At 40.5% G+C, this 13,100-nt stretch overlaps 1 protein-coding gene across 1 annotated transcript in view; it reads right to left on the bottom strand.

Annotated features, from left to right (window-relative positions):
- The window catches only part of adcy8 (adenylate cyclase 8 (brain)), a 132,277-nt gene that overhangs the window by 79,905 nt on the left and 39,272 nt on the right, over window positions 1-13,100 (bottom strand). Inside the window, exon 2 of the mRNA XM_085378882.1 lies at window positions 7,613-7,762. Coding sequence (XP_085235008.1) covers window positions 7,613-7,762 — 150 coding nt within the window. The remainder of the gene's footprint in view (window positions 1-7,612; window positions 7,763-13,100) is intronic.

Here is a 13,100-nt window from a genome sequence, read left to right as displayed (position 1 = left end):
GAATTAAATGGTTAAAATCTTGTCTGTCACAGCCAGACTCTACTTAGCTCCACATCCCATGATTCTTGTTTAATAAAATAGTATACAGGATTAGACTTTATTTTGAAATGTGATTTTGCGGCAAATAAAATCCCCATAAAGATATCAAACTTTCCAAAACAGACGTTGCATTTTTGGGAAAATGAGATTTACCCACAACTTCTCCCCATAATTCAACCTTATGGAATAATAGGGTAATAACACTTAATCAAAAATCAATTTTCAAGAGTGACTAGTTTGAACAAAAATATTATATTCATAACAGATTTGTTGGATGATAACGGTGTCATTCTAAGTTACACAGACTTTTCAGAAATATATTGTCTAAACTGTTCTCAAAGAGAATATAACAAATTTTGTGAACTGGTCCCACTGCCTCTGCTTCATTTGATTAAAATTTTTATGATATACAATAATTTCTCATCAGTGCTCCCAAATTTATTGCTAGGGCAATGTCAGCTGTTTGATAAAAATGCAATAAGAAATTTGTTAGTAGTTTCTTCAAAGACAAAATATTTCATAGTTACAACAGAATGGTTACATGGCATGGTTCTAATTTAGTTATTTCATATACACTGGATAAAGCATACTAAAAATTTATGAAATAGCCTATTCTACCTAAAGTTAAAGAAACACACTTTAAACAAAACTAATACTGTGGCAGAATTTCTAAAAAAAAGAGATTTGGCTTTGAGGTGGATCAGTGTTCTTTTTGTACTGATGAAAATGAAACCCTAGAACATCTTTTTTTTCCCTATGCCCTATCACACAATGTATTTGGTGCAACTTAAAAAATTGGATTTCCCTAAATATTAATGATGTGCCACTGTTTGAATTACATCATAATTTTTTTTATATGGATCATCTAGCATTGGATGTCTCAGACATTATTAACATCATCATACTTGTTGAGTATTGCAGCATCGACAGCGATCAACTCGAAGGAAAATGACGACGGAGGCAAAAATGTCCTTAATATTTTTGGGAACTTTATTCCTCATCAACATGCGGCAAAACTTTTCTCATGGGTGCCATTTTCGTTGTGGTATACTTTTTTTTTTTCTTAGGGGCGTGATGACGCAGCATCCGTGCTCTTACAATGAAACAGTGCCTCCTTGTGGTGGCAACTAAAATACTGTCTCTGTTAAACCACAGTAACCATAATGCAGTTAAACACTGTACAACATGAGTACACACAATGAATATCTTAACAATACTTTTGAGTAAATATCATATCCATTGTGCTAAATGGAGGAACGCTAAGCCTTCTCTCCCTGGTTTTATTGATGATTTTAAGATATTTTTCTTTGCTAAAAAAAGACAAAAAGCACATATGCCAAAAAAATAACCAGGATAATGCACGTCTCCCGCTATTCTAAATTTTGACTTATGCTGAGGCTAATATATTGTTAAGTAATGCAGCTGTCTCACTGAGGTCCAGAATCGATTTGTTCCACGATTCGATTCAATTCAATTCGATTTGATTATGGGGAATTTTGACAGTCAGAAATATTATAATTCAGATCAGTACATTTACATATTTTTGTATTTAAAAAAAGGAAGCTGACACACGCAAGACTTTATCAAAGGTGTGAGCATCACAGCAGATGCCTTTGTGTCAAAGTAGCTGAAGATAAAACACATAAAAACATGAAGGTGGTTTTCCTGGCCTGGGATTTTATAAAAAATATTCTGCAGTACATCAAAAACGAAAGAAAATCATTAACATATGAACGTTACCTCTGACGTTACAGCGGTTTTATTAGAGACACGGCTAACGTTTTGCATTTTGCATAATTTTAAAAAGTTTAAATTTATTCAGTAATGAACGGCAGAAATTAGGTTTTCTTTTCGGAAGTATGTAAAATGAAAAAAAAAAACAAAAAAAACAGCGGCTGACTGCGCTGTAAACAACAGTAGACTTGTGCCTAACAAGCAAGCGAATAATGCAGAAAACAGATTTTTAGAGGGAAACTGTTCTTGAAGTACAGAGAGAGAGAAAGAAAGAGAGAGGGCTGTGCATGACGTGCGATTTTATCGTGGTGGAAGCAAAACAGTTAGGGAATTCATGACGATGTTTATGTGAAGCGCAGTTTGGATCTCCTTTTGCTGCTGGTTCAGTCAATATTGTTTGGAGAGAGATAAAACTAACAGCTTTAGAATCGGCGCAAAAACGGCGTGAAAACAAAGCGCGGACCTGCCGACAGATCAGAGTCAGCGAGCTGTCGGCTTTCAGCCCCGACCGTGTCCGTGCTGTCGGGTGAGAAAGGCGACATCTCACTGATTCTGATCCGCGGGTCCGCGCTGTGTGTTTACGTCTTTGTGCAGAAGCCGTGTACCTGCTCTCATTTACTGTCTTAGCTGTTTGGTGGTTGTTGAAATTTTGTGAGGTTTCACCAGAGATTCTGGCATTTCGGGTAAAATAAATTTATATTTAAAAATCGATTCAGGATTTTAATGAATCGATTTCACGTTATCCAAGCCAGAATCGATTTTAATCAATAAATTGATTATAAAAACCCACCCCTAACTAACAGGTTGCTGAGTAGACATCTGTGTAGTGGTTTGTTTGAAATCTAACACTTTTTCCTTCAGTTTCCTTGTCAAGAATTAACTTCCTGTTTAACTGAAATGCCTTCCTGTTTAACTGAAATGCCTTCCTGTTTAACTGAAATGCCTTCCTGTTCAACTGAAACGCCTTCCTGTTCAACTGAAACACCTTCCTGTTTAACTGAAATGCCTTCCTGTTTAACTGAAATGCCTTCCTGTTCGACTGAAACACCTTCCTGTTCAACTGAAACACCTTCCTGTTTAACTGAAATGCCTTCCTGTTCAACTGAAATGCCTTCCTGTTCAACTGAAATGCCTTGGTTTTTCAGTAGTGTGTGTGAGAGCGTTTCAGTTGTGTGTGTGAGAGCGTTTCAGTAGTGTGTGTGAGAGCTAAAATTTCAGTAGTGTGTGTGAGAGCGTTTCAGTAGTGTGTGTGAGAGCGTTTCAGTAGTGTGTGTGAGAGCGTTTCAGTTGTGTGTGTGAGAGCGTTTCAGTAGTGTGTGTGAGAGCTAAAATTTCAGTAGTGTGTGTGAGAGCGTTTCAGTAGTGTGTGTGAGAGCGTTTCAGTAGTGTGTGTGAGAGCTAAAATTTCAGTAGTGTGTGTGAGAGCTAAAATTTCAGTAGTGTGTGTGAGAGCTAAAATTTCAGTAGTGTGTGTGAGAGCGTTTCAGTAGTGTGTGTGAGAGCGTTTCAGTAGTGTGTGTGAGAGCGTTTCAGTAGTGTGTGTGAGAGCTAAAATTTCAGTAGTGTGTGTGAGAGCGTTTCAGTAGTGTGTGTGAGAGCGTTTCAGTAGTGTGTGTGAGAGCTAAAAATTCAGTAGTGTGTGTGAGAGCGTTTCAGTAGTGTGTGTGAGAGCGTTTCAGTAGTGTGTGTGAGAGCTAAAAATTCAGTAGTGTGTGTGAGAGCTAAAATTTCAGTAGTGTGTGTGAGAGCTAAAATTTCAGTAGTGTGTGTGAGAGCGTTTCAGTAGTGTGTGTGAGAGCGTTTCAGTAGTGTGTGTGAGAGCGTTTCAGTAGTGTGTGTGAGAGCGTTTCAGTTGTGTGTGTGAGAGCTAAAATTTCAGTAGTGTGTGTGAGAGCGTTTCAGTAGTGTGTGTGAGAGCGTTTCAGTAGTGTGTGTGAGAGCGTTTCAGTAGTGTGTGTGAGAGCGTTTCAGTAGTGTGTGTGAGAGCTAAAATTTCAGTAGTGTGTGTGAGAGCGTTTCAGTAGTGTGTGTGAGAGCGTTTCAGTAGTGTGTGTGAGAGCTAAAATTTCAGTAGTGTGTGTGAGAGCGTTTCAGTAGTGTGTGTGAGAGCGTTTCAGTAATAATGTCCCTTACGGCACCTCATAAATTGAGGTCTAGACAGACAAACATTTCAGTGAAGCGTTGCTAATTCTTCGGCTGCTGCGTCGCAACCAAACGCCCCGGGCTTTGGTGGTGGAGTCTCACTGCAAGAAATGTGGATTTTACAGAGTCGTCCTGAATTCAGACTGAACCTTTGAACCCTGCAATGTGTCTGTGCTGCTCAATCACACGTCAGCCAAACTCCTGCTGCAATCACACAAGGAGCTCCATTTGAGCAAATAGTACCGCTTCCTGTCACAGTACTCTGGGATAAAATATTACAATATAAATTCTATTAACTACATTATGTTTTGGAAACTCTATCAGCAGCTCTTCTCCCTCTCTTAACTCCTTTTGCCATCAAGACAGTAATCTTAGTTCCCATGTTAAACATAAACAAAAGAAATCTGCTGAAATTTTCAACTTAAGTGGAATTTCCAAAGACAGCATACGTATGCTGAATTTAGGTATTTTAGCATCACTAATTAACCTAACCTTGGACTGTGGGAGGAGGCGGGAGGTACCTGGGGAGACCCACACAGGCACAGTGACAACATGCAAACTCCACAAAGGCCGCTCATTTACAGTATTTGTACCCGGTTAATAAAGGTAAAGTAAATTTACAGGAGACAGACTTTGACATATATTCATCAAAGTACTCTGTGGCAAATAACTGAGCAATATAATCAGCCACCTCTCCTGTTAATCCTTATCCTGCAGATAATCTTGCAGCTGGTGTGAGATTATCTGGAGGATAAGTAGGAAAAAAATAAGGAAGGCTATCTGATTAGCAGTGACTGATCTTTCCAAATAAGAGCAAGGGGGTTTTGAAATAGTAAATGAATTGAGAATGCCGCAGTCATCTCAGACACATAACAAAATGTTAGAAATGCTAAAATCTTGTGTGTGGACAGGGGGCTGCAGAGTGTTTGCTCCACTGGACAGGGACCCTGGTTTGGACAGCTGAGAGCCAGCGGACTCAATGTCAGATCAGCTTTGAAAGTCATTAGTGAAGCTTGATTTTAGCTGAAAGCTGAAGCCCTCCAGCAGCTCACTGACAACGTCTGTCTTCATTCAGACTGTACCAAAGATCCACATGGACCTTGTGGTGGATTTTCAATGTAAAGGCTAATTTATAGGGCAGCACGGTGGCACGGTGGTTAGCACTGTTGCCGCACAGCAAGAAGGTCCTGAGTTCAATTCCACCATCAGGCCGGGGTCTTTCTGTGTGGAGTTTGCATGTTCTCCCCGTGTTTGCGTGGGTTCTCTCCGGGTACTCCGGCTTCCTCCCACCATCCAAAGACATGCAACTTGTGGGGATAGGTTAATTGGATAATCCAAATTGCCACTAGGTGTGAATGTGAGTGTGAATGGTTGTCTGTCCCTGTGTGTTAGCCCTGCGACAGACTGGCGACCTGTCCAGGGTGTACCCTGCCTCTCGCCCTATGACAGCTGGGATAGGCTCCAGCGCCCCCCGCGACCCTGAAAAGGATAAGCGGAAGCGAATGGATGGATGGATGGAGGCTAATTTTGAGTTCATCTGTATTATAACCTGCTTATTACTGCTTCATTAATACTGTTTTTCTTTAGAGTTATTACACTGCAGCTGTCAGGGAAACATCCTTTCATTACTCTTGTCAGGAACAGAAAAATATTTTTTAGACAGCCAAATGTTAAGCTTTCATTTTTGAGGATCTGATGTTGTCCAATGTTTGCTAAACTAAAACTCTAGCAGTGCACCAGTCAGCAAACACCATCTGCGTGTCTTAAACATTTGTGAACCCTAATGCAAGACTCAGGAAACAAGAATGAACATTAAGCATTCTCAATGCTTAAAGAATAATGATTCTTTAAGTCCAGAAAATCACAAAGTCCAGAAAGTGTTTACAAAGCGCTAAGGCACAGACGCTACAACGCTGACGTAACAAATGACAAGGGAAGCGACAGGAAACAATAACAGAACCCTAATCCAAAGGTAACCTAAAATTCAAAACGAATCCTTCTAAACTCAAAACCTTATGCGGTGTTCACTGTTTACTGATCAACAACAGGAAGTTTGTGAGTTATCTAAAAATATAGATATTGGTTTTCTGCTTGCAGCAGTATGATCCAATCTTCAGTTCAGTTCGATTCAGGTTTATTTATATAGCACCAAATCACAACAGCAGTCGCCTCAAAGAGCGCTATAATGAAGACCCTACAGTATTCTGGAGAGATGCTGTAACCAGAAATGTGCCACTATGTTCCTGGAACACATTAACAGAAATAACAGAGCCTGATTGGATGTCATTACACTGTTCTTTTCAGGGGCGGGGCCCTGCTTACTCCATTACAGCCAGCCCAGAGCCTTCCAGGAAACATGACCACTGTAAAAGCTTTCTGTGGCTTCTCAGAGCTTCACTGTCCACTCCAGCGCATACACAACACTATCTGCCACTGTGTGTGTGTGTGTGTGTGTGTGTGTGTGTTTGCTTATGTGTGCGTGCCTTCTGTTTGTCTGACTCACAGCGCGTGTGTTGTCTTATTAGATTGCGTGTTAAGTGTGTGTGGAGCAGGGGCTGCATGCACAGAGACACAGTATGTGTGACAGCATTGAATCAATGCAGCGTCCATGTTTTTCTGCTCTCAGAGGACTCGTTAGCGGTGCTGCTAACACTCGGCCCTGTTAGCTAAAATCCATAATTTGTTTTGATTCTTTTTTTAAAGTCGCCTCACGCTGAGCTTCAGCATCAAGCAGCAGAGGGTGAAAATGTGCACTTCACACATCATTCTGCTGTAAATTAGAGGATTTCGTTGCTGCTGTGGTGCACCAGTGGTTTGTGAAGGTCATTTAGAGGTCACTGCCCAATATCTCTCACTGGAGTTCAAACAGGGGTCAACCTGAAATAGTTTCAGCAGCGGCGTATGAACTCTCACTGAGCAAACAGCACTTAAACAAGTCTACAAGGAGCATTTAGCATGCTAGCCATGCACACAATAGCAAGTGCTAGCATGTTGACGGTATTGAGGTACGATTTGCTCACATTTAGAATGCATATAAACCACCATGATGGATTCTCAACACTTCCAATACTTCAACCACAGATTCAGAATTTGTCTGATGTGGTGATGGTGTGCATCAGCTCGAGCACAGGCCGGAGACGCGGGATTAGAAATGAGTACAGCAGAGGGACAGTTTGAGCAGTTTGGAAATGAAGTCAGAGAGCCGAGACTGAGATGGTTTGGACATGTGCAGATGAGGGATAGTGGATATGTTGGGCAAAGCATACCGACAATGGAGCTGCAGGGCAGGACAGAAAGAGGAAGACATCAGAGACGATTCAGGAGGACATGCAGGAGTTCAGAGGTCGTTAAACTGAGCAAACAGCCTGAGTTTAATCCTGGGTGTCCTGAATATCTGAGCCAAACTGTGTTCCAGTCCATCCAGATTGTAAAGCAAGCATTTTGACCTGGTGGTGATACTAAAGGAGTGCAAACAGCTGTCCCTACAGCCCTGCTGCTAGCACTCACACAAATCTTCAAACCTGGCTCTGAACACGCATCCTAAACTTGCTTTCATTCTTTAAGTGTCTTGTGAAAACACACAGAAAAATTTAACTGCTGCAAATGTATTAAACAGAACACAGCACAGACAGTGACTAACAAATCATCCGAAGCTTGAAAAGTTGCAGGAGGCAAAAAAAACTTGTCTGCGGCTCACCTGTCTCTGGTTCTCTGTCTCGAGTCGCAGCCGAGCTTCGATGCAGCGCCGCGTCTCGAGGAAGGCCTGACGCTGAGCACGGTCAGACAGGTAACTGATGAATATCCCAGCAGTGTTCATGCACATGAACAACACAGCCTGAGCTGCTATCTAGAACACACAAAAAGAGAGGATTAGGAGATTTGCTTGTTGACACATTTTGGAGTGCAAGAACCAACATTCAAAGCTTCTTTGTTTATATTTACAAATATTCTGAGGCAATTTTATGTCTTTATTAATTAGGCTGAAAAGGGGGAAACATCTGCACAATATTTTTCTCCAACTAAATATTTAATTCTAAAAATATTTATGAAAAGAAACATTTCAATTTGTAAGATCTTCATCAAGCATTTATCAAAGAGAAAAAAAGAGCATCTTTTCAAATCAGTGCAAAACAAATATCAGGCAAAAATCACAACAGACTTTAAAGCAGTTTGTAACACAAAATACAAACTATCATCTTATATCGATTATCTTTGTATTCAACACAACAACATTGAGGAAAATCTTCAGCTTTTTGCCCTATTCATCTAAAAAATAAGAGGCTGAAAAGCAAATTAAAAAGATTGCAACGAGAAAATCTAATCCTTAATAACAACTAGAAGAACTTTATCATTAAAAGTTTTTCCTGGAGAAACTTCAATCCCAATATTAGTGAGGACGTTTCATAAACGAGACCTGTCGGCTGCCAAGTATAAATAAAGTGTATGACTGTAGAAATAAGTGACGTCATCACTGATGCGTCTCACAGTAGATCGGTTACATTTAGCAATGCAAGTTTTCAACCATCTCTGAGTTTTTCCAACATAGGAAAAACCACGTGGGACTTTTAATTACTGTGACTAAAGAAATCACTGAAAGGAAGTTGTGCACATTGGTATCTGCCATTTAATTTTTTTAATTGTAACAATAACTAGAAATATATAGACGAGAGAGAGAGAGAGAGAGAGAGAGAGAGAGAGGGGGGTGGAGGCCGACATTCAACAGAGGAACCCTGCTGATCTCCAGCTGTGCGATCGGGGAGGGGGTCCTACCGGCATCACACTGGAAGTCACATGAGATTATTTTCACACAGAACAAAATGGTCCTTTACAAATGTGCCACCGTAGCCTGACGAGTCCACAGGTACTGAAGGCTAACATGTGGAACTGCATGGAAACTGACAAACTCAATGAAATGAATTCAGATCAAAGCTTTAAGTAAATCAATAACACTGTGACGTCCCTGTCGCATCGAGTTGGTTTTCTGTGGTTTTTCTGTTCCGTGTCTTTTTCTCCACTTGGTTATCTTGTGCTCACTTCCCTTTTTTTGCACCTTATTTGATTTTTTTTCTTGCCAACTTTTTGCAGCAGGTCCATATTTTTCTTTTTGAGACGCATTTTACAGCTTTATCTGAAATGCATTTTTTAAAATAAATCACTTTAGCAAAAAGTTATATGAAGAGCTGTACAGAGGACGCCATGACCTCAGAGTACTTTAAGATGCATACATAGTACTCAATAAAATATGATGGCCCGAGGTGATGTGACACGATGAAAGGATTGTTTGCTCGCTGTCACTTATTTTTACCATTAGAGCTGGATGTGACCCAGGAGCAGCATCGAGACTTCATGCAGTTATAAACTGAGAGAGGCACATACAGTGAGATGGTTTAAAGGCCTTGTAGGCTGGAGAGTTTGAAGGGATTTGACGTCACACTGACGTCTGTCATGGGCAAGAAATCAAATCAGTGAGGGGAAGTCCAGAAAAACTGCAGGAGCGCTGTCAGGTTTAGTTTTCAGTCACAATAACTCGTCTGTCAGAGATCCCTCATTCAAACAACTTTCATCTCACAGTGTACAAATGATTTCTGTTTACAGGGAGCAGAAGCAAAAATAGAGCCACTACTGTAAAAGTTGGTGACAGCCACAGTGATGTCAGCCATTAAGAGCTGAGCACTTTCACTGGCCTCATCTTTAGTGTTTTAAACCATATGTCACTTGTCAGGTGAGCCCAGACAGGTACTGATCATCTGTTACACCAATGAGCTTTCAACCACCAGTACAAGTCAATGATCTATGACATCTATTTAACAGCAATCAGACCGTCTGGTACTTGAGCAGGTAAGAAAGGTGCTAAAACATTAATTCTGGAATGAGTGAACATTCAAACTCCTGCTTCACATGTACCGATGTCTATTCACCGTCTATGAAGACCTTCTAAGGACTGATAGTTCCATTAGAATAAACTCAAACATGTAATATGTATCAGTAAATTAGGTTTTCGCAGAGACGTTTGTATTCTTTCAAACACTTTAAATACTCTGAGCTCTGAACTGTAAGAGCTTTAGGTTAAGTGCAGGTTAAACCAATGAAGCCAGTCTGACATGTACATTAATTACATCATGACTATGTTTGGATAAAATATGTTTAAGATATAAATACATATTCAAATGAAAGATTTGTAAAATATTATGTTATGTCTATGTTTTATTAGGGCTACATAACAAGATAAGTCAGTATCTTGATTTGGCTATGAAGGAATCCTCGCCTACGTTAGCTTAAAGCACTAATTATTCATTTTTGGCCACTTGGGGGCAGCAGAGAGAACTGATTTGGACTGGCAGGAGATGCATTAATAATAATCATTTGAAATTGTGTTAATCTTCTCTCAATGGGAAAGGTTAACGAGTTCTGCAGAACTGATCGTGCTTCTCTAACTGAACTCTCATCCATTACATAAAGTCTTTGATCCATCCTGATACAAAAATATTGATTCATGCAAATTTTAAAGCACTCTGCTCTGACACCCAACAGCAATCCAGAAATTCAGAACACTGTAAGTCTTTATATGAAAAGCAACTCTGAGTACAGAAATGTGATGATCTGTAACTGGAAAGGGAGCCAAAACTGTACATTTTCATATTTCATATTATGCGTGACTGTAATTTAGATTTATGAAGTAATTTCATTGTAAAAACTTATTTAACTATGGAAACAAAAAGCGTACTCGCTGAACAAATGAATCTACCGTTAAGGCAGACTTGAATATAGTCTAAATTAAAAAAAGGAATCCAGAGAGCAGCTGTGTAACATTTAAACTAAACTCAAGCGTCTTCTTTGAAATTTCTGTGAAAGATGACAGTATAAACACTGAAAGCTTTCATCAGCTGTGAGCACATAAAGTGATGTAGGGCTGGGCCCGTTAAAAGCATCGGACGTCGGGCTGATGTAACAGTAAGCAACACGAGCGTGTTCCTGAGCAGCACGAGGGATTTCACCGCCGCCTGACCAGCTTCCTCCTACCTGCTGGAGCTTCACATGATGCAAGCGTTAAAAACACTCACAGAGGAAAACCCTTCACAGCTTTCACCCGACTTCCACAAACAGCTCTTCAAACAGGACAAGGATTTCTACCTGAACTGTTTTGTTTTTTTTATCATACTTCAGTTGGATGACACAGTGTTTATTTGTTGTACTCTCAGAGGGTTTGTGTACATGGGGAGTAATTATAGTCACGGGCAAGTCTGGACAGGACTCGAGCATCTGCTACCCTCTACAGCAGGGCTGCCCAATCCCAGTCCTCGAGAGCTACTATCCTGCAGCTTTTAGATGCATCCCTACTCCAACACAGCTGAATCAAATGAATGGCTTGTTATCAGGCCTTTGCCAAACACGATGGCATGCTGAAGAGGTAATCAAACCATTTGATTCAGCTGTGTTGGAGTAGGGATGCATCTAAAAGCTGCAGGACGGTAGCTCTCGAGGACCGGGATTGGGCACCCCTGCTCTACAGTATCTCTATAAAGGTCACACAGGACGGCTTCTATTTCCTCACACAAAGATTACCATGTAGAGTACCTGCAGGATACTGATAACACCGCTGATCCATAAATCAATATTATTAGCCAGGTTGATGAGATTTGTGCCTTTTAACATCTTCAGACAAATTACCAACTGGAAAAAGTGGTACATCTCCAAGGCCCAGAACTCCAGGATAACGTAATAATGGACTGTATGTAGAAAATGACATTATGTTTCGAGGCCTGTTGCCATTTAGTTTTTGGGTTTTTTTGTTTTTTGATGTTTTAAATCAGGGCTGGATGGGACTGAGAGGCTGGCAGACATCCACCATAAGGCCTTAGCCTGGTTTATGATCTGCTTTAACATGATTTAGACTATGGAAACATGCTGTACATGTAAATCATCAGGAACGTGTTTACTGAGGTCATCATCATGCAGGCACATTTTTCTCTATATAGTCTACGGTCTATACAGGTTTTAGCCCTCTGAGCTCATCATCGGGATGACCCCGACATTAAAAGATTCTTTGTTGTGTGTCACTGTGATTATTGTTTTTGTCACCTGACTGGAAAGACTCTTCAAAAATAATCAAAATGACGTATTCCAATAACATCAGCGATGACTTCGACCTTTCAGGGTTAGCATGGTTCCAGCTTCTTGTGCAATCTCAAGGTTGTCTAAGGTTTGTGTTTATGTGATGTATAGTGTGTGTAGTCCACCAACACAGATGCCTTTACTTCTTTAATTTATTAACAGATCTTCTTCTTCTTTTGGCAGCTCCCTTTAGGACCACAGCGGACCATCTGCATCACGTTCACCCTTCCTCCAGTATGCTCGTCTGTCACTCCAACCCTCGGTGTCCTCCTTCACTACATCCACGAACCTCCTCTGAGGTCTTTCTCTCTTCCTCCTGCCTGGCTGCTCCATCCTCCACGTCCTTTGTCCAACATAACCACCGTCCCTCCTCTGCAATTGTCCAAACCATCTCAGGCTCTCTGACTTTAACTCCAAATCATTTAACCTGAGCTGTCCCTCACATACCAGATACATTGCAGAAAAATAAACACACTTCAAAAAAGTACAGAATGAATTTTAAGAACATTTATTGTGCAAAACTTTTTTTTAAATAAATGTTACTTTGGGTGTTTCAGTTCAGCTAAAATGTTCGCAGCCAGGTACCTCGCAACATGGATCGAGTGTCTTAATCATATCGTTAAAGCCGCTTTTCTCCACTCTAAGAAACGGCACCACAACTACACGGTAATGGCATTTGTGATATCCACCGCTGATTTGTTTTCTCAGTGCCTTTGGAAAAGGCTTGGAAAATATCAGTCTGCTGGTGTGCAGGGCCACTTTTTTCTTTCCATTTAACTGAACAGGTGTTTGTGGAAAGCGCAGTTTTTGGCTTTCCTCATGTTCCAAAAAGGTGCTCCGTTTAAAGGTGATAAAACAAATTACTTGTATATCCTCTCTTCACTATTACTGTCTGAGAAACCGTCCAACTTCGGCAAATCGTCCTACCCGTATTATAATTTGACGGCGACTTGTGACTAATACAAACCCTAACATAACCATAAGAAATATTCACAATGGGTTAAAAAAATGATTTAAATTTGGGGATTTTGTTACCTACGGAGCCCCGCAAGGGACATGGGAGAAAAAAACAA

This window comes from Diplotaxodon limnothrissa, linkage group LG18 (assembly GCF_057381915.1).
Source record: "Diplotaxodon limnothrissa isolate DT_005_m linkage group LG18, D_limnothrissa_male_GT1.1, whole genome shotgun sequence".
Classification (NCBI taxonomy): domain Eukaryota; kingdom Metazoa; phylum Chordata; class Actinopteri; order Cichliformes; family Cichlidae; genus Diplotaxodon; species Diplotaxodon limnothrissa.
Note: the sequence above shows the minus strand (reverse complement) of the source record. Positions and strands in the feature narration are given on the sequence as shown.